Source organism: Carassius carassius, chromosome 42 (genome assembly GCF_963082965.1).
Source record: "Carassius carassius chromosome 42, fCarCar2.1, whole genome shotgun sequence".
NCBI classification, from domain to species: domain Eukaryota; kingdom Metazoa; phylum Chordata; class Actinopteri; order Cypriniformes; family Cyprinidae; genus Carassius; species Carassius carassius.
This window is the reverse complement of record NC_081796.1, coordinates 12,204,513-12,223,709: the sequence shown is the minus strand read 5'-3', so window position 1 is coordinate 12,223,709 and position 19,197 is coordinate 12,204,513. Positions and strand designations below refer to the sequence as shown.

Sequence of the window (19,197 nt, the reverse complement as noted above, 5' to 3'; positions counted from 1 at the left end):
CTAATTTACACTCCCCCAGTCCGTTGGGTGGCGGTCATATATTTTCATATTTCTCGCATTTCGCCAGTGAAGCAGAAGTGAAGCGGAAGTTGTTTTCAGAGTTTATGGCGCGAATCACAGACGCGAATGAATGGAATACGGCTTCACACACATAGGTTTTCGAAATAATAAAATGCAGACAGATTAGCAAATTAATTATCCTGCTGCCTTATACAAGAGATGTTTCTATGTGTGTCAGAAGTGAGAGAGAGAGAGAGAAAAAAACTAATTTGAAATGAGATCAATGTCTTTTAGAAGATAGTTTTAATTCTCGTAATCAGCGCAAGACTCTGCTTCTGTCTCGCGGTAACAGTTAAGTCTTTTCTTTGTTATTATGAGTGTTTGTTTAGGTTGTTTTATTTTAGGTAAAACACAACACACACACACACACACACACACACTGACTTGCTTTAAGAGCTGTGTAACAGTTTGAAACTCTTTGTTGTCTTGTTGACCTTGTTATCCTTGTTGAGATTATCTAAACAACTGCAATGAAAAGTAGATTGTTCATTATTAGTGTCTTAGTCTTAAATAGCTTCCAGGTTTTGTTAGATTATTATTATTACCGTATTATTATTATTATTTGTATCAATTTGATGTTTACTTTGCATTACCGAATAGTGGTATATTACAACAACGCCGTAAGCAGATGTTTACATGTTTCTTAATGACATTATTAAATCCTTGCACGTTTTTTTCCACATGATGTAGATCATATGTCATCATGTCAAAAAGCAACAAGGATGCATACATTGTGAAATTTGTCGAACGCAATGGACATATGAGTGATATGGCTCTCCAGGCCCATAAGGTGATCATAATGTGTTATTCTGTGATGTATCTATCATTAATGCTCCTTGTATCTTATAATATCACTACTTTTGTTCATAAAAGCATATGCTCATCAGGCAATAGTGGAACTGCAGTCGGAGAAATATGTGCAGACGCTGGATGAGGAAGCCGCACTAGAGCTGGACCACAATGACAAGTCCCTGTTTGTTTTCAGTGACTTCACCAGCCATGCCTTTGAACACTGCAGGAGGGTGCGTTTGAGTGACGATGAATTTACAATACGGCATATCATCTGCTCTTTGCAGTGATAAGCAGTTTATTCAATTCCTTTCAAAGAAAATACAACTCCATATTCTTTATATTTTATAAGTTTCTATGATCTCGGTTAGTGATGAACTTTAGAATTTTTCTTTTACTAAAATGAATTCATTACAGAAACACCAAAACCAAAGTTTAACTTGTCAGCAAACAGTAAAAGTCCCTCTTAATTAAATTTAACTAAATTTTAATTTAAAAGGAGTCGTGTTCACAGGTGAAAAACCAGTAGTTGTTCAGCAAACAAGCTATCTTTATTTTAGCTGAACAAATTTTATATATTGCTACTCTAGAGTTATTCTTGGTCAAAGTGAAGTATATGCACAATGCTGACATGTTTAATGTTGTAGCTTATTATCATGTACACAAAACAAATGCTGACACAGTCAAAATTTTAAACATTACTGATTTGGTAAATACTTTTGGCCTTTTCCCAAATATTCTTGGTTCGCTGAAATTTTGGTACATCGCTAAAACTGCTGAGCATGATGTATAATGTATGTATAATGTCTTTATTTTTTAACACTTGTGTTTTGACAAGTTAACATTACATTTTAAATAAATTACCAGCAATTAATTCAATTAACTGAATTTATTTGAAACAGAAATCTTTTGTTACATTATAAATGTTGTTAATGTCAGTAATCTTACAATGTTAATAATCTTACAGCACTGTATGTTTGTGGTATTTGCAGCTGGGATGCAGGATCGTAAGTCCTCTGGTAGTGCTGTTCTGTCTGCAGAAGCAGAGATGTGTGCCCAAAGCAGAGCAGCCTGTGTACAACATGGCCATGAATGATGTCACTGTCTCCTGCACCAACCTTGACAAAGAGTCACGGGTAAGGAGAAAACATTCATGATGAAGTCTAATATATACCTAATTGTTTATTTCTCCACGTTTGCTTACATTATGTATAACATGTGATTGAATAGTGAAATAATTACATCTGTATGTGCAGTCCAGCACGTCAAATAAGCAGCTGGTTTGTCGTTCTTGTAGAGCGAAGTGATGGATCTTGTCCAGCTGATGGGTGGACGAGTCTACCGTGATCTCAATGTCTCTGTTACTCACCTGGTGGCAGGTGAAGTGGGGAGTAAGAAATACCTTGTGGCCTCAAGCCTTGGGAAGCCCATCCTTTTGCCCAGCTGGGTGAAAGCATGCTGGGAACAGTCTCAGGATAGGTAACATCTCTATTAGTGTTTCTCAATGGGGGCATTAATTGGAGAGCATCGGGTGGGCGCTGAAAGCAATATTTTTGAAAGGGGGGCTGCTGAGATGATCTTTGGATGCGTTTGGTTAAGATGAGTTTACACCAAAGATGTATGAGCGGAAACTTGTAAAAGAAAATGGTCTGCACCATCCTAATGCTGTCTCTACACTAAATGAATGAATAAACTTTCCAAATCTGTTCCAGTTAGCGCGGTAGTAAGGCCGAATAAATAAGCTTTCCATTGATATGTAGTTTGTTAGGATATGACAATACTTAGCAGAGATACAACTAGTGTTGCTCGCGATTGTCGGAAATTAAAAACGTCACGATTCCTAAATTTATTAGTATCGATACTTCAAAGAATGACTGCGTTCCAGATTTGTAAGAGATGTATTTCATGTTGGTGTGTGCAATGCACGCTTCCAGTGCCTCCCTATGGACGTCTGTGTTTCTTCTCCTCACGCAAGCAGCAAAAAAGCACTAGCTGCATTAGAGTGGCTTTACTAAACTGATTTGGCTTTACTAAAATGTGTGCATAATCGCATTAAATAGTTTAAATAAATTGTTCAGATGAACAAATCACGAGGTTTTCTTGCATAATTAACAGTTTAATTGTTTGGTCAGACAGTTCATATATAATATTCACATTAATCGGGGATTAAACGTGGAGTTATGTTCTGTATGCTAAATATGAAAACGAGCGTATCTGCACAGCACCTATAACTGCGCTTTGTATCTGCTGATTGCTGATCAAGATTTACATGCTTGACTCACTGACCCTGTATACTCATTCATTTAGTTCACGAACGAGATGTATCAGTTCATTCAACTCGTTCACGAACGAGAAGATCTCTCAATCTCGTTCAGTGAAGGGCATATGGGTTCACTACATTCAACATATCACATGCTCCGTCACATCTTGAGTAACTCTTTGACAGGATGAAACAGTTCACAGAGCTGTTCACGAGCTGCGCATGCACTGCTAATAGCGCCGAGCTCGCGCACTGCTGTGAAGGGAGGAACTTCAGTGAACAAGAAATATAGAGTCTAGTAGCAACGTATCTTCCATGATGTCCCTGATGCGCGGGTCAGGGTGGGTAAAGAAATTTTACTTTATTTGCGGGCTGGGGCGGGCCAAATAATTTCATAAAAGCGGGACCCGCGGGTTGGAAAAAAACCCGACCCGCGCATCACTAGGCTGCATGAGCGAGCACAAGTGATACTGTGGCCGCCGGTCCACGACTGGTAGAAAAAGATGATGCTTAATAAAGATGACGCTCAATAAAGATGACGCTCAATAAAGCTCGCTGGCTGAGTTTTCTCCTCTGAAAGAAAAGTTTGCACAACTGACAGAATAAGTTACAATATCTGAGATATTGCTGCTAAATTTTTTTAATTTTTTTTAATTTACTTGAATGCCATTGCTTAAATTGATATTATTTATCTTTTGACATTTAATCTTCTGAGTTCAGAAACATTGTTTAATATAATCGCTGTTCATATTTTTATTCAAAGTTCAGAATCAAGATAAATTTATTACTCTTATGTTTCTTATGATAACTGAGATAATGCTGCTAAATTTATTCTTTCTTTACCTTGAATGTCATTGCTCTATTTTATTTTGATATTTCATATTTTGTTCAAATGTTTAATATATCTGCTTTTCATATGTTCATTTATTAGTGTGTTATATGATTAGAATGTTGTCTCTGTTTTAAAATAAAGCACATCAATGATATTTGAGAGTGTATTTTCCCTTTTCAGGAAAAGTATCGGAAAAGTATCGAAATTGCAATTCTTGACTAGGTATCGGTATCAAAACAATAATTTTGGTATCGTGACAACACTAGATACAACTATTTGAAAATCTGGAATCTTAGGGTACAAAATAATCAAAATATTGTGAAAATTTGCCTTTAAAGTTGACAAAATGAAGTTTTTAGCAATGCATATTAGAAATCAAGAATTACGTTTTAATATATTTACCGTAGGAAATTTACCAAATATCTTCATGGAACATGATCTTTACTTAATATCCTGAAGACTTTTGGCATAAAAGAAAAATCTATAATTTTGACACATGCAATGTATTTTTGGCTATTGCTACAAATATACCCTATTGACTTAAGACTGGTTTTGTGTTACATTAGGAAGAGAAAAGGTGATAACAGCTTCATGGCAAAGTCTCTGCCTAAAAAAAACCCTTTTTTCCCCAGTGTTTTCCATCACTCTGAGCTGAACATGGAGGACTATCAGTGTCCAGTCCTGAAAGGCTGTACGGTGTGTGTGACGGGACTCTCTACTGTGGAGCGTAAAGATGTTCAGAGGTTGTGTGAGCAGAATGGAGGCAACTACACGGGGCAGCTCAAGATGAATGAGTGCACTCACCTGATTGTCAGTGAACCCACAGGTGACCCCATAATCTCTGACTTCATCTGTATGCTTTGGGACACAACCTGTTCTTCACTTCATTTTATGTCTTGCATTTCAGGCCAGAAATATGAGTTTGCCCGTAAATGGAACGTATACTGTGTGTCCCTGCACTGGCTGTTTGACAGCATCGAGAAGGGCTTCTGTCAGGATGAGAGGAGGTATGCCGTGGAGCGTGGACAAAAGAAAGCGGAGGAGAAGCCGGACAGACCCAGCAACTCTACACCTACAGGACCCAACCGGACCAAAGAGGGTGAGTATAACACCGTTTCATTGTTCTTTCGTGGGGCTTAACCAGGGATGGAAATTAGCACCCGCCACCAGCCAAATGCGTGTGATTTTGTGTTGTGGCGGGTAAACTTGCTTCACCTACTGGCCACAGTGGCGGGTAAAAAAAAATAGCATACTGTTTCACCAGGCTGGTGGACAAAAAAGTTAATTTCCATCCCTGGTGTGTGTACAACCCACAATAAAGTGTAATATCATCCGAAGTAGCTCCGTGGAGAAAGGCGGTGTAAACCGGGCTCGAAACGGCGGCGTTGTTCCCATTATAGTGTTTGCAGCTGAAGTTAGTGGCGCTGGCGCGGTGATATATTTTTTGGTTATTTACAGTACGTTTTATAGCACACGCTCATGACATGAAAGATCACGTGAAGAGTTTAATTTATCATCGTGCACAAATTTCCGCATTCTGTCACGTCTCTGTCAAACCCTGGTAAGTTCATTCTCCTCCAGCATTCTGCAACATTTTAGATTATATGGAGAGTTTGTGTTTATCTTATTGTTTTTAACGGCATAATAAGCAAACTAACAAACAGTATTATCGGTTGCGTGTCTAATAACTGCTATCTGGGGGATGCATTTTATTTCCGTTCTTCAAGTACTTTTTCCAGAAATTAGCTCTGTGGCTAATAAGTTGTTACGCTGTTCATTTTTGTTTGTAGAAACAACATTGTATCGCTACACATGTTTGACAGCTCTGGCATGACGAGATGCAAAAACGATTTATTAAAAACGCTGTTTGTTTGTCGACGGCATAAAAGTTTGCGAGCCAAGATTTCTTTCAGTGATACAGTGTTGAACAGGCGACTTTTCCCCACGTGTTCCCTCAACCACAAAAAAATAAAATAAAATACACTTATACTGGTGAATCCTTTCCTTTGGAATTAAATACAACATTATTAATGCATACGAAAATGGTTTGGAATATGGCAAAAATGTTTCTGTGCATTAAAAATGTTCAGTGCAGTGTATCATCTGGTTGGGCTAAGGAGTTGAGAGAATGAGCTGCTTCAGCAAGAGTCGGCTGTTTCAAAACCTAGTAAGCTGCCTAGATAGGCTGCATTTTTGAGCATCACTGAAAGAGAAAATGTTAGTTTTTCATTGAGACTTGAGATTAAATAAACTGCTTAAGTATTGTAGATCTTGTAGTATTAATTTTCACATGCAGTTACACATTGTCGGTTTAAAACAAGAGAGTGGCTGGTAAAAACATTAAGTGGAAGGTAGATTGTAAAATCCACCAGCCACAGTGGCCGGTGGACAAAAAAGTTAATTTTCATCCCTGGGCTTAACAATAATACTGAATAGTATACACACAATATTGGTTTTGGATCCGTTTCGTATGACCAATATCTGATCCGGTAATTGGCAGTATCAGCCAATACCGATACTGAGTATTGGATCGGTGCATCCCATCAGTATAATAGAATGATGGATCATGTTATATGTGACACTGAAGAGATGCTAGGGATGCACCGATCATGATCTTTCATGGCCGATTCCGATATCAATTTTTACAAGCAAACTGGTCGATTCCGATACAAATTTCCGATTTTCTTTAATTAAGCAACAAACAAGAAAGAAGGAAAGTATGCATAAACAAGATTTTTATTTGGTATTTAATAGGCCAAACTGGCTTTTGGCTATTGAAAACAATAACCATAACCATCTGAAATTAATGAAAGTAACTGCATGGTAAGTAGCCTACATTCAATACAAACATAGATGGTACATACATCAGCATTTAGCTTTTGTTTTTGAATTGGGTTGAAACTACATAGAACTGGTCTTAAATGAAAAGATTAACTGTAACCATGTGAAATTAAAGGCAATAACTGCATAGTGCTACAATCCAAACAACACAATCAATACACATTCAATAAGAGGTTTCTTAAACAGCATTCAGTATTTGTTTTAGTTTTTAAATTTGGTTTTAAATAAAAAAAGGTCTTTACCAGTGAGACTAAATAAAATTATGCTATATGAATAAATTATTCCAAAATGTTAACCCTCTGAAGTCAATTAACACGTATACGCGTTATGAGGCATTTTCTCCTGATAACCCCCGAAAAGAACTTAAATTACACTTCCAGTTTTGATCGTACAAATAAGAGCAATACATCGATCGAATTGTAAAGAGTCTACTTTTTTTTGTATACAGACATAACAACAAAACTTTTCTGCACTTGTGAAATAAAGATAACAAACAAGGTGTGCTGTCTGCAGCCTTTGTCTGCGCTGATCTTCATTTACAAACACGTCATTAAAATGAACTGTAACTCCGTGAATATTCAACGAAGAGACATGAGAGATAACTATAGAAAGCCTGACATGTCTACTTTTGAAATAAACAAGTGCTGCCGAAAACAAATATTCTGTGATAAAGTAATCAATATGAAAACAATTCGGTGTCTGTTTTTCTTGTCTACCTTCATTATCTTCTAATGCGACCACATGCGGGGGGTGCTGACCGCTCTATTCAGATTCTAATGTTTCGAACTGAAGCGCGCGGCTTGAATACGCCCATACAACAGAAGAAATCGCAGCCAGACTGTTCTTCAAGTTTTTTATTTGACTGTTTGCTTCGCGATGAGAGGAATAAGACATAATTCACCCCAAAAAGATGTGATGTGGTTGAGGATTTGAGATTTGGATTTCCTCAGAAAAAAAGAAGCACTTTATTCATCAGAGATCATAAACATGAGTAAGTCTCTTTTTATTTATTTATATACTTGTACTAGTTTTCACATAACATGTAAACATTTTACTAGTTAGACTTTTTCCAAAGACTTTTTCCAAACTATAATTCCTGACTAAATGTATAATCAAGTGAAACATTATGAAGTTTCAATAACAAAATACACTACTATACCATTCCAAAGCTTGGTGTAAATAATATAAATGTAACTGTAACAAATGTAACTAACAATGCTGTTCTTTCAATTTACCCCCCCCCCCCTAAAAACCTGAAAAAATATTCTCAGCTCTTTTCAACATTAATAATAACAATAATAATGATAATAACAATAAACGATTTTTTGTGTGTAGAAAATCAGATTGTTAAAAGGATTTCTGAAGAATTGTGACTGGAGTAATGATGCAAAAAATTCAGTTTGAAAGTCAGCTTTGATTGTTCCTAATAAACTGTTTAACTGCACTTGCAAGTGGATATTAAATTTTGTATGCTAATTAAATATATTCTAAATAAACTACAAACATAAAATTATATACATTTATTTTGTCCTCCCATTCTTTCTTGTAACTCTTCCCTCTAAGCGACACACCTGACTGAAGGCTCATTATGCAGCTCATTATGCAGGCCTTTGTCTTCTCAGGTGTAAATCACAATGATATTCATGATAGTTGACGCCTACTCGTATATGACTTTTACCAACAAAAGTGTCTTAGGAAATTTAAATCAATATATTGTTTTTTGTGAGTGAGTAAACAAGATGATTTTCACATAATTTAGAAAGAAACATTCCAGGCTACAAGCTCCCGGGAACGGTATGTGTTTTATGGCCTTATTCAAGTTATTTAACATTTTTAGTTTTTCACTAACCACGCATACATTTTTTTTTTCTCAAAAACATAATCATGTACATACATGCTGCTCACATATTATTATAGCCCAGTTTGTGCTGATTACAGTGGGATTAGACTTTAGGCATTCAGATGTTTATAAGAAACTGAAAAAACACAAGGGCATGACAATTTCTCCAGGCCCCAAAAATACCCTTAGACTCCAGAGGGTTAATATTCATATTCAAGTGTTTGTGCGAAAATTATTAATGCACATTAATGTTAGGGAGGCGCCCTCTCGATCACTTGAATTTTTTCCTGATAATGAATTTACTTAAAATTGTGGTGTCTCGCATACATGAAAAGCTTGAAATGTCTTTTAAACAAAAATGAAAGCATTATGTAATCTGTGAAGGTTGCATTTCTCTTTAAAGGCACATCCATGAGGAGAGAGCCAGTGAATTTCATCTGGCAGCCAACAAGAAAACATAATTAAAATGTCTCCTTCACAATTATTAGGCCACTTCTGTCTGTGCTTTGTGACAAACTTAATGCATGTGCTTGAGCGCGGAATATATTAAGACATGATTATGTAAATTTAATATAAACCTCTGGTTAGTTGAATAATGACAAATGAACGACTAGTAACTAGAAAAATCTTACGTGGGGGGCAGACCATTTTTTTGAGTGTATAACAATACGATGAGTCCTATCTAAACCTGCTCAGCAAGTTTTAAACCCTCATAAGACACTGTCCATATGAAAGAGCAAGAGATTCACACCTTTATCTTGACCCCCACAAGCTATACATAACTACCCCCCCCCAAAAAAATCCTTTAAATGTAACAAATTTATCAGAACAAAACAAGAGTTAAGTAAATATATATTCTAATGGATAAATATAATTGCAGTATATAATAATATAGGCTTAGCTATAAACAACAAGAAAATAATAATAATTTAAAGCTAAGCATAAGGTAAGGTTGGGCTCTCTCATTCTTTCACTCGGGACAAATCCAAACGTTTCCAGATTCGTGATGTTGCCCATTTGAAGCTTAACTATTATTCATGAGGTAAAATAGGCTTTGTAGTTCACGTGTGTTTCAATATCGATGGGGGAAAAAAACATAATTAGCAATATGCCAAAGTGGACCGCTGCTCGCGCCGAATGGCTCAGTGAACGGCTGCTGTTTCCAGTGAATATGTGCGCGAGGCACCAGCTAGGGCTGCACGATATTGGGAAAAAATGACATTGCGATATTTTATTTTTCTGCGATATATATATTGCGATATTTTTTCTTACAAACAAAAATGGGGTGAGCACACTTACATTCTCATTTCGTGTTGTTTGAAAACGTCTCTCTCTCTCTCGGTCTCTCTCTCTCTCTCTCTCTCTCGCTCTCAATTCAATTCATATTGCTTTATTGGCATGACATACAAAGGTACATATTGCCAAAGCATTGTACATAGCAGAATAGAAACAAACAAAACAAAAAATACATATATATTCATAAGAAAAAAAAAATTACATGCAAAATAAATCCATATACATTTCTATAAACATTGATGGCACTTCTAATGTACTCTCTGTCTGTCTGTCTCTCGCGCGCGCGCGCTCTCTCTCTGTCTCTCTCGCGCGCGCGCTCTCTCTCTGTCTCTCTCGCGCGCGCTCTCTCTCTGTCTCTCTCGCGCGCGCTCTCTCTCTGTCTCTCGCGCGCGCGCTCTCTCTGTCTCTCTCTCGCGCGCGCGCGCTCTCTCTCTCTCTGTCTCTCTCTCGCGCGCGCGCTCTCTCTCTCTCTCTCTCTCTCTCTCTCTCTGTCTCTCTCGCTCGCGCTCTCTCTCTCTCTCTCTCTCTCTGTCTCTCTCGCGCGCTCTCTCCCTCTGTCTCTCTCGCGCGCTCTGTCTCTCTCGCGCTCTCTGTCTCTCTCGCGCTCCCTCTCTCTCTGCCCTGTTAAACTTGCATGTGGTTTTCAGTCCTGTCAATTATAAACTTTCACTCTATGATGGTTAAGCTGTGCAATTAATCCGCGAATCACACTGTCAAGGGCAGGGGAGTAGCTGGCCCGTACAGTTAATGAATAACGGATCAACTACAACAGCCTACATCGCACATCCTGCGATGTGACTATCGTGGATACGTACATCGCGATATCGATGCTTAAACGACACATCGTGCAGCCCTAGCACCAGCCTATGTGAAAACTTGTATCTGAACTGTATATTATGCTTTTTACTGTAATTTTACAGTTTAATATGGTAATATAGACATTGCCCTACCCCGCTCATATGGTATTAATTTTAATTGTGCAGGTCTTAAAAGGTCTTAAATTTGAGCTTAAAAATCCTGCAGAAACTCGTTGTCTATTATAATCGATTTTATCGTTTAGTTGTTGCACTCTAGTCTGATTTAATACGTTTACAGATATATATTTCTTTGTGTCATTTGTGCAGAAGGTCCTTCACTTATGGGATTAAGCCGTATTTCCAATTTCAGTATGAATGTTAATGAAACGGCCCTCACAACAGCAGGAATCAGCTACATTGAGACTCCTGATCCAGTTGACACATTTGACATGACTGTCTGTCGAGTTGATGACCTGTTGGATGGCTGTAAGGTAAGTTTTACTAAAAACGTATTAGTACAACTAAACGGTTTAGAACATTGTTTAGATTAAAAGTCTAAGTGATATCCTGTTGCATTTGTGTGAATTTAAATGCTGAAAAAACCTTCAGTTGTTGACCATTTTTCACCTTTTTGTCTTGTAGTTATACCTATGTGGCTTTTCAGGAAAGAAACTGGAGAAACTGCGAAGGATGGTGAACTCTGCTGGAGGGCTGCGCTTCAACCAGCCCAGCCAAGAGCTGACGCATATAGTGATGGGTGAACCAGACCAGGGGGTCAAAGTCTTCCTTGACAAAGCCACTCACAGGTTAGTCTAAATCCATGTCACGGTATCATTTTTTTTTAAAATTTAACAAAAACACTAAACAAACTTTAGGGTCCAAGTTGCTATAATGAGGACCTTTGAGACAGAATTGGTTGCCGAATACGCTAGGTAGGGCTGGGCGATATGGCCAAAAACTAATATGTCAGTATTTTGTCAGTATTATTCTTGATATTCTCTACATTTCCTATTATGATTTTTTTTCATATATATATATATATATATATATGTATGTATACAGGCCTGCCAACCTGTATGCATTTTGTGTGTAGCAGCTACGCACTTTGACCTAAAAGTACGCTGGTACGATTTGTCACTCTAAACTGCGCAAAAAACTCTGTCCATGCCAGTATACAAAACAAGCAACAGAAAAAGAAGAAGAGGTCAACCAATCACAGGATTTTTTTTTTTTTGCATTTTAATAATTTCTGCAATTTGTTTCTCTCCTATTAGCCTTTAGTTTATAGTTTCAGTTCAATTCGGCTCGCGTTCGCCCTGTCAGATGCTCTGACAGAAAGGCTGCGTGTGAGGCTGCAGAGACATACATGCTTACATTCCCTTTATTTCTTTAATACAAATACAAAATACCGAGATATAAAGTGTATAATATTAATAAGTGTACAGGAGTTTTTTTATGGCATTTAAAAAAAAAAAAAAAAGCTAAATGGCAAAAATTAACTAAACAGTTTAGGGATGTTAACCGATGACCGTTTAACTGGTGGTTGACCGTATCAACGTTAACCGGTCAAAGTTGTCGGTTAAAAAAAAAAGTGATATCTAAATTAGGCTATTATAGACAGTGGACTATACGCTACTACAGTTAGCCATCTCATTCCTCATCTTTTTGTGTTAAGTGAACAAATTATCCCTCACACTCAATTTTTCATAACTCGCCTGTTTGTACTTAATAAACCAATAAAAACATTTGGCGCGAGGTCAAAGCGTTTGGGTTCGCGCGCTCACAAGGTTTGCGGAAAGTAAAGGCAACAGGCTAAAACACTCGAAGTTAGAGCCAGGGCAGACGACAGGATCAAGCGTGCAAAGAAAAGTAGTGTGTGGGACCATTTCACCAAAAAGAATGAGACAGATGTAAGTTGCAACTTGTGTGATACAGTGCTTAAATATAGTAGCAGCACATCATCTATGATGTATCACCTGAAAACGCGACACCCGCAAGCCTCTTCGGGTGAGAAAGGTAGCCAAAGCCAACCTACCGTGTCATCTATGCTAGCAGGTAGGAAATGTGACAAACAGCGCTCAGAGACTATTACCCAAAAGATATGCGGAATGGTTGAAAAAGACATGCTGCCCCTTGACTTTGTAAGCGGTGAGGGCTTTCTAGAGTTTAGACAAACGCTTTTATTTTCAAAGCGATCACCTTGTACCCAAATCATTTGAAACTAAGGAGCCATTTGTCCTACGATTACATACAACAAGCTCTTCGGCGACGCGTTTGCGGGACTCATGTTTCGCGCTGTAGGGGATTTTAAAAAAGTGACGTGAGTGGCAGTGTGTGTGTGTGTGTGTGCGGGAGACAGAGCGGCAGAGAGATGCGACAGAGTTGCGAAATTGCAGGCACGGCTCGAAATGGCTGTTATTTCAAATAGCGTAACGTTACCATATTTGAAACTAATCGGTTAACCGATTTCAACCGGCTAATGAGGCTCGGTGGTCGGTCAAGAAATTTTTTAGTTTTCGCCATCCCTAAAACAGTTACGGTAAATGGTAAAAAAAATAGTACCCTACTCCACAAATATCAATCCCCCTCACCCCCCACTGATGGTACTCAAAACAAATTGCAAGGTTGACATATACAGGTCTGTATATAGATTAGGGCTGCACGATATTGGGAAAAAATGACATTGCGATATTTTATTTTATGAAAATAAAATATGAAATTTAATCACATTTTTTCTTACAAACAAAAATGGGGTGAGCACACCTACATTCTCATTTTAAATGATTTAAACATCGACACCATTGTTAATATAAGTTTAAACTGTATCTTGGCAGTTGTTTTAATGTCCTTATGTCTCATGTTTAAAAAAAATTGGAGTTTGCACTTTCCCCACAGCAGCTCACTCTGTGTCCTCTGCTATTATTCAGATGTGCCCGTATCAAATTACTATATACAGTATCAATATAGTTGGTGTTGCCTTATCATATCACCATATACTATATCGCCTATTAAAATTATATCAATATATCATACAAACTCGATATACCACCCAGCCCTAACGCAAGGTTCATGTTATTCAGATGGATCCTTCCTATCGAAGTTGGCTCCTTTGGTCAGAAGGTGGTATAGTTTAAACAATTCAAATGTGCTTCTAAAACATGTGTTTTTCTCTTCAGACCACATATAGTGACTGTGCAGTGGTTGCTGGACAGTTTCTCCCGGGGTTCCTTGCTGCCAGAGGATGGCTACTTTCACCCCTCTTTCCTGCCCCCTGCCCCAGCTGCTGTTGATATGCCTGCTCCTAACAAGGCTGCCCCCCGTGCCTCCAGACCATCTGTAGCTCCCCCTCCTGCCCCTAGCCCAAACCGACAAGCCAGAGCTGAGGATGACCTGCTATCGCAATACATGGAGAATGACCAGACTGTGGGTGAGTTGATAAATATTGAAATTCTCCTCTGTCTACACCTGTCTATCTCCCTCATTCTTCCCTGCCTGTCTTTTCTGTAGTGGAGCTGCCTCAAGCCAGAAATAGTAGCAGCAGCAGGCAGAGCGTTTTGCTTCCACAGCCTTCACCTGCAGGGAAGGACTCCACCTTGGTTGTAACCACAGAGGGTGGCCTGTTTTCAGGGAAGTGCTTTATCGTGGTTGGTTTTGGAGCCGAGGCTGAAGCCCAGCTCTCAGAGCTAGTCATGGAAAACTCTGGGAAGATCTTGGTTGGCCGTTCGAGAGCTGTGGCGCATTATGCCATTGTGCCACTGCTGGGCTGTGATGTGGAGGCCACAGTAGATGAGGTTGCAACAGATACCTGGCTGGTAAGAAATATACATTTGAATTTATGAACAGACAGGATACGCTTTGTGATGTTTATTCATTACTTCTGGTCTGTGTTTGTGTGTGTGTTCAGGTCATGTGTGTGGAGCAGCAGTGCGTGTTGCCGCTAGCCTCTCATCCTCTTTTCAGTCCAGTAGCAGTGAGAGAAGGCTTCTCTCCTCTCAAAGACTGTGTGCTGTATGTCAGTCAGTTCACCGGAGCTGAGAGAGAGGCTCTCATTCAGCTTGCCAAACACCTGGGAGCGAGGTGAGACCTTTTGCTCACTGTCCTCATCTTCTGGGTAGTTTCAAGTTTTTGTCTTCCTCAGTATTTTTGTCTTGTTTTCCAATACAAATATCTAAACATCCTTAAATCAGGATACATTTACTTGAGATGCAAAATGAACATATGAAGGCTTGTTTCCTAACAAAATGAAGTAAGTTTAACTTAAAAACCAAGGACAAATATCTGCCAAAGGGATCAGAAAAATAAACTTGTTTTTCCTTTTAAAATGAATTTGAATTTTTTTCAGCAACCCTGCCTTACAGCAAACCTAAGTGTTTAACAAATTGCATTTTTGCAAAATTTATAACCTTTACCTTTTTCTTAGAGCTAATCTAATGTTTTCTTATTTCTTTCCCCCTACACGTCTGTCTGCAGTGTTCATGATTACTTTGTGCGGACTGCTAATCAGAGAAAGGGAATGGTGGCCAGCACTCATTTGGTACTCCAGACTCCTGAGGGCGCTAAGTACCAGGCGGCACAGAAATGGGGGCTACCTGCAGTCACAATCCGCTGGGTTTTAGAGTCTGCTAGAACAGGGAAGCGTGCTGATGAGGAACGGTACCTGGTTGACCTGACTCCTTCTCCAGGTTAGTCAGTAGAAGTAAAATTATAATGAATTTGTTTATGACTAACAAACATTTGTGATGTATTTCTGAATTTAAACCTGAAAATCAATTTTGAATGACTCAACACAATTTCAGAAATGCCATGCTCCTGTATAAAATGCCCACTTGGAAACCAAATATCACTCTCTATTTGTGATTTTATATAGAGAGAACTGAGGACAGTTTTGTTGGAGCATCTCAGAAAGATCCACCACCTCTGCGTCTCCATCAGCGTTCACCAGAGCTACCACTACTGGGCCCACAAAATAGCACTGCCATCACCCCTCTGGACATGGCACGCTTTCAGAGCCGCACTGTCCGCTCAGTGGTCAGGAAGTTGAGAGAGGAAGAGGAAGATGTGGCCACCCCAGGACAGGAGAAGGCTAAAGGAGCCTTGCAGAAAGATTCTTCCCTCCAACTAGACACTCCCTCTCGATTCCTGAGCAGAGACCGACTCTTCGGCCCCTCATTTAACACAAAGGTGAGCTGGAAATGGGAAAGGATCTAATTTCAAGTTCAGAAAACATCTTTTGCTTTGTTTACAGTTGAAAATGTTGTTACAAGACTGATATGAAAAGGCCACACCGTTAGTCACATTGTCAGAAACATCCCATTTACACTCATTGGGCCTCATTCATGAAACTTGCATAAATATATGAGTAAATTCAAAGTAATTTACACGTAAAATAGACCTTCCCGAAAACTCTCCTCCAGATTCACAAACACTTCATAAGTATCAGATTTGATAGTTAAACGCAGGGATCCCCCCCCCCCCCCCCCCCCCCGGAACGTAATCATGAACCCCGCTCCCTACCTACCTAAGGTGGCCAACACTCCCTCTGAGTCGAAATAAACCAATATCATGGAGTAATTCATTTACTCAAACAGTACACTGACTGAACTAATGTGAAGACAGAACTGAAGATGAACACAAGTCGAGCAGCTATCTATGTGGACTCGGAGGGCTGGGAGCCTGCGCACTGTGACTAAGTGTTGTTTCAAGCTCATCATTCTGCGTGCAGGATGCGCATAAGCGCTCTGTGGTGCTCTATATTGGCGCCTTCAGTATTATAATATTTTCAGCGAAATCAAAAATTAATAATAGTTGCTTCCTTTATTACTGTGCTATAGATTTAAAAGAAACATTTTTTAGATTTCTATATAAATTTATATAATTGTTTTTTCAATAATGTATTTTACAACAATACAAAGTTCTTGAAACACATCTTCAGATGCACCTGAACACATCTTTGGTGATGTTACCTGAGGTCCTCGGGTGTTTCGGGTCATTCAACATCAGACACCCTCACCCAGGCGACCCAGCCGCGGCTGATCAGACCGCGACTTGTGTTCAGGTAGCACTCGCTTGCCCCCATTGGGCTCCTCTATGGATCCAGAGCCATCTCGAGGCTTTCTCGGCTGCATCGGTGATGTTCTTGATGGCCCTGCTCCTTGTTGTTCCTGCAATGCCCAGTGCAGTAAAGGCTTTGTGGAGGGAGCGCCCCACAAATCCTCTGCAGCCAACCTCGATAGGCATGCATCTCGCCTTCCAGCCCTGTGCTCGGCAGTCTGTGACCAGATGTTCATATTTGGTCATCTTTCTTTCTTGGGTTTCTCCCAAGCGGTCCTCCCATGGACTAGTTGTGCTGACAATGTGCTGGGAGAATTTCAGCTGCTTCTCCAAATCAGTTTTCAGTCCTTGGCTTATGCCAGGATCCCTGCTGGTGCCTTCCTCCCTGCTTGTGGCTGTTCTCCTGCCCTAACAAATGCAATTGAGCAATTGGTGTTGCTCCCTCGACCGCCTTTGCTGATCTCTTTGCTGATGGTGTCTGCAATAGATTTCAGCACCAAGTGTACCAACCCTGGCCGAGCGCTGTTGGGCAGGAACTCAGAATGTGCTCCAACATTCCCCAAGCTGGGAACAATTGGCAAGTTGGTGTGTCAGCTTTTCCCCACGTACAGAGGTTTGCTGGGCTAGGCAGGACGTCGTACACTGTCCGAATCAGGAAGGTTATGTGGTGCGGCTCACTTTGCCAGAGCTCCGTCCTGGTGACCTTGTGATCCATGGCCTGCTCCCACCTGGTCCAGGCCCCCTGTTGCCCCATTCCAGTTGCTCTACTCGTCCTTCCTTCCTCCACAGCAGCTTTGACCTCTTCCTGTATTTGGCTGTGTTTCTCCTTCCCCTTCAATTCTTTATGTAGAGGAGTTGTTGGGAACATCCTCAAGCCTGCTCTGCCTCGGGCCACCACTCCCACAAGCTCTTTGTGCCCCAGTCGGGCCTGTGCATCCAGCACAGCGGCTTGGGCGCTCCACTTTCTCCCTGTCTTCACCAGCACTCCTGCTTGGGCCACCTCTGGGTCGTTAGAGTCTCTATAGATCAACACTTCACGTGCCCGAGTCACTTTAAACTCCTCTTCCAGGGATTTGAGGCAACCAAAGCATTGTGGTGTTTCCATAGAGGGCAATGTTGCTGAGGCTCCTGGGCAACCCTAACCATCTCCTGAGACAGCTGCTGACCTTTCTTTCCAAGGTCTCCACCGTAGAAATGGAAACCTCATACACGAGTAGTGGCCAGAGTATTCTTGGCGGGACACCTTGTTGGTAAAAAAAAAAAAAAAAAGTGAAAGTGACGTGACATTCAGCCAAGTATGGTGACCCATACTCAGAATTTGTGCTCTGCATTTAACCCATCCGAAATGCACACACACAGAGCAGTGAACACACACACACACTGTGAGCACACACCCGGAGCAGTGGGCAGCCATTTATGCTGCGGCGCCCGGGGAGCAGTTGGGGGTTCGGTGCCTTGCTCAAGGGCACCTAAGTCGAGGTATTGGAGGTGGAGAGAGAACTGTACATGCACTCCCCCCACCCACAATTCCTGCCGGCCCGGGACTTGAACTCACAACCTTTCGATTGGGAGTCCAACTCTCTAACCATTAGGCCACGACTTCCTGAACTTGCTAAATCCACGCTTTGAACTTGCCGGGGAGGCCAGAACGGTCTATTGCTCTTAACAAGCTGCCCAGCTCCTGGCAGGTTGACTGAACTGATGCGTGGTCTCTGAGGCTGCTGTCAAAAACCTTGTCCATGCTTTTTACCGGCTGTTCTGACAGTGATGGTATCTTTGCCCCTTTGATGCTGAAATGGAACTTCTCCGTGACCTTGCCCTTCTTCAGCACTAGCGAACGGTACTTGGTTGGTTTGAACTCCATCCGAGCCCACCGGATGAGCTTTTCCAGTCCTTGGAGTATCCACCTGCCTCCTGCCACTGACTCTGTGGTGACTGTCAAGTCATCCATAAATGCTCTAATTGGCGGTTGGCAGACCCCTCCTCTGCTTTGGGGCCCTCGACACTCAGGCTCTGCCGATTTGACAATCATATTCATCACCACTGCAAATAGGGTCACTGAGATGGTGCAGCCTGTGATTATTCCCATCTCCAGTTTGTGCCAATCTGGTGTTACACCTCCTGCAGAGTCTCACATCCTGAAATGGTTGTAATAGTCCAAGATCAGATTTGTTATGTGATGTGGCACATTGTGCTTGGTCAAGGTGGTCTGGACCAGCTTGGGGGGGGGGGGGGGGGGTCTACAAGAATGCTACACTGGCCCAACTCTTCCTCCCGGTGAGGGTCACTATAAGTGCTGTGCAAATGCTGGTCAATTTCCTCTTTTGAACAGAGCTCTCCGTCACACTTCTGTCCCAGGAGCTGTTTAGTGAGGCCAACGGAGGCTCTGAGCGCTATGGAGTGCTTCCTGGCTCGGCTCCTCCTGCGTCTC

General features: G+C 40.6%; 1 protein-coding gene across 1 annotated transcript in view; it reads left to right on the top strand.

Annotated features, from left to right (window-relative positions):
• The first annotated feature begins 89 nt into the window (after nucleotides 1-89).
• Nucleotides 90-19,197, top strand: part of LOC132123833 (DNA topoisomerase 2-binding protein 1-A-like) — a 31,808-nt gene continuing 12,700 nt past the window's right edge. Inside the window, exons 1-14 of the mRNA XM_059534521.1 lie at nucleotides 90-351; nucleotides 751-850; nucleotides 948-1,082; nucleotides 1,842-1,985; nucleotides 2,147-2,328; nucleotides 4,574-4,767; nucleotides 4,849-5,040; nucleotides 11,043-11,206; nucleotides 11,358-11,521; nucleotides 13,892-14,142; nucleotides 14,223-14,527; nucleotides 14,620-14,792; nucleotides 15,186-15,397; nucleotides 15,583-15,896. Of these exons, the coding sequence (XP_059390504.1) occupies nucleotides 764-850; nucleotides 948-1,082; nucleotides 1,842-1,985; nucleotides 2,147-2,328; nucleotides 4,574-4,767; nucleotides 4,849-5,040; nucleotides 11,043-11,206; nucleotides 11,358-11,521; nucleotides 13,892-14,142; nucleotides 14,223-14,527; nucleotides 14,620-14,792; nucleotides 15,186-15,397; nucleotides 15,583-15,896 (2,517 nt within the window). The 5' untranslated portion in view covers nucleotides 90-351; nucleotides 751-763. The remainder of the gene's footprint in view (nucleotides 352-750; nucleotides 851-947; nucleotides 1,083-1,841; nucleotides 1,986-2,146; nucleotides 2,329-4,573; nucleotides 4,768-4,848; nucleotides 5,041-11,042; nucleotides 11,207-11,357; nucleotides 11,522-13,891; nucleotides 14,143-14,222; nucleotides 14,528-14,619; nucleotides 14,793-15,185; nucleotides 15,398-15,582; nucleotides 15,897-19,197) is intronic.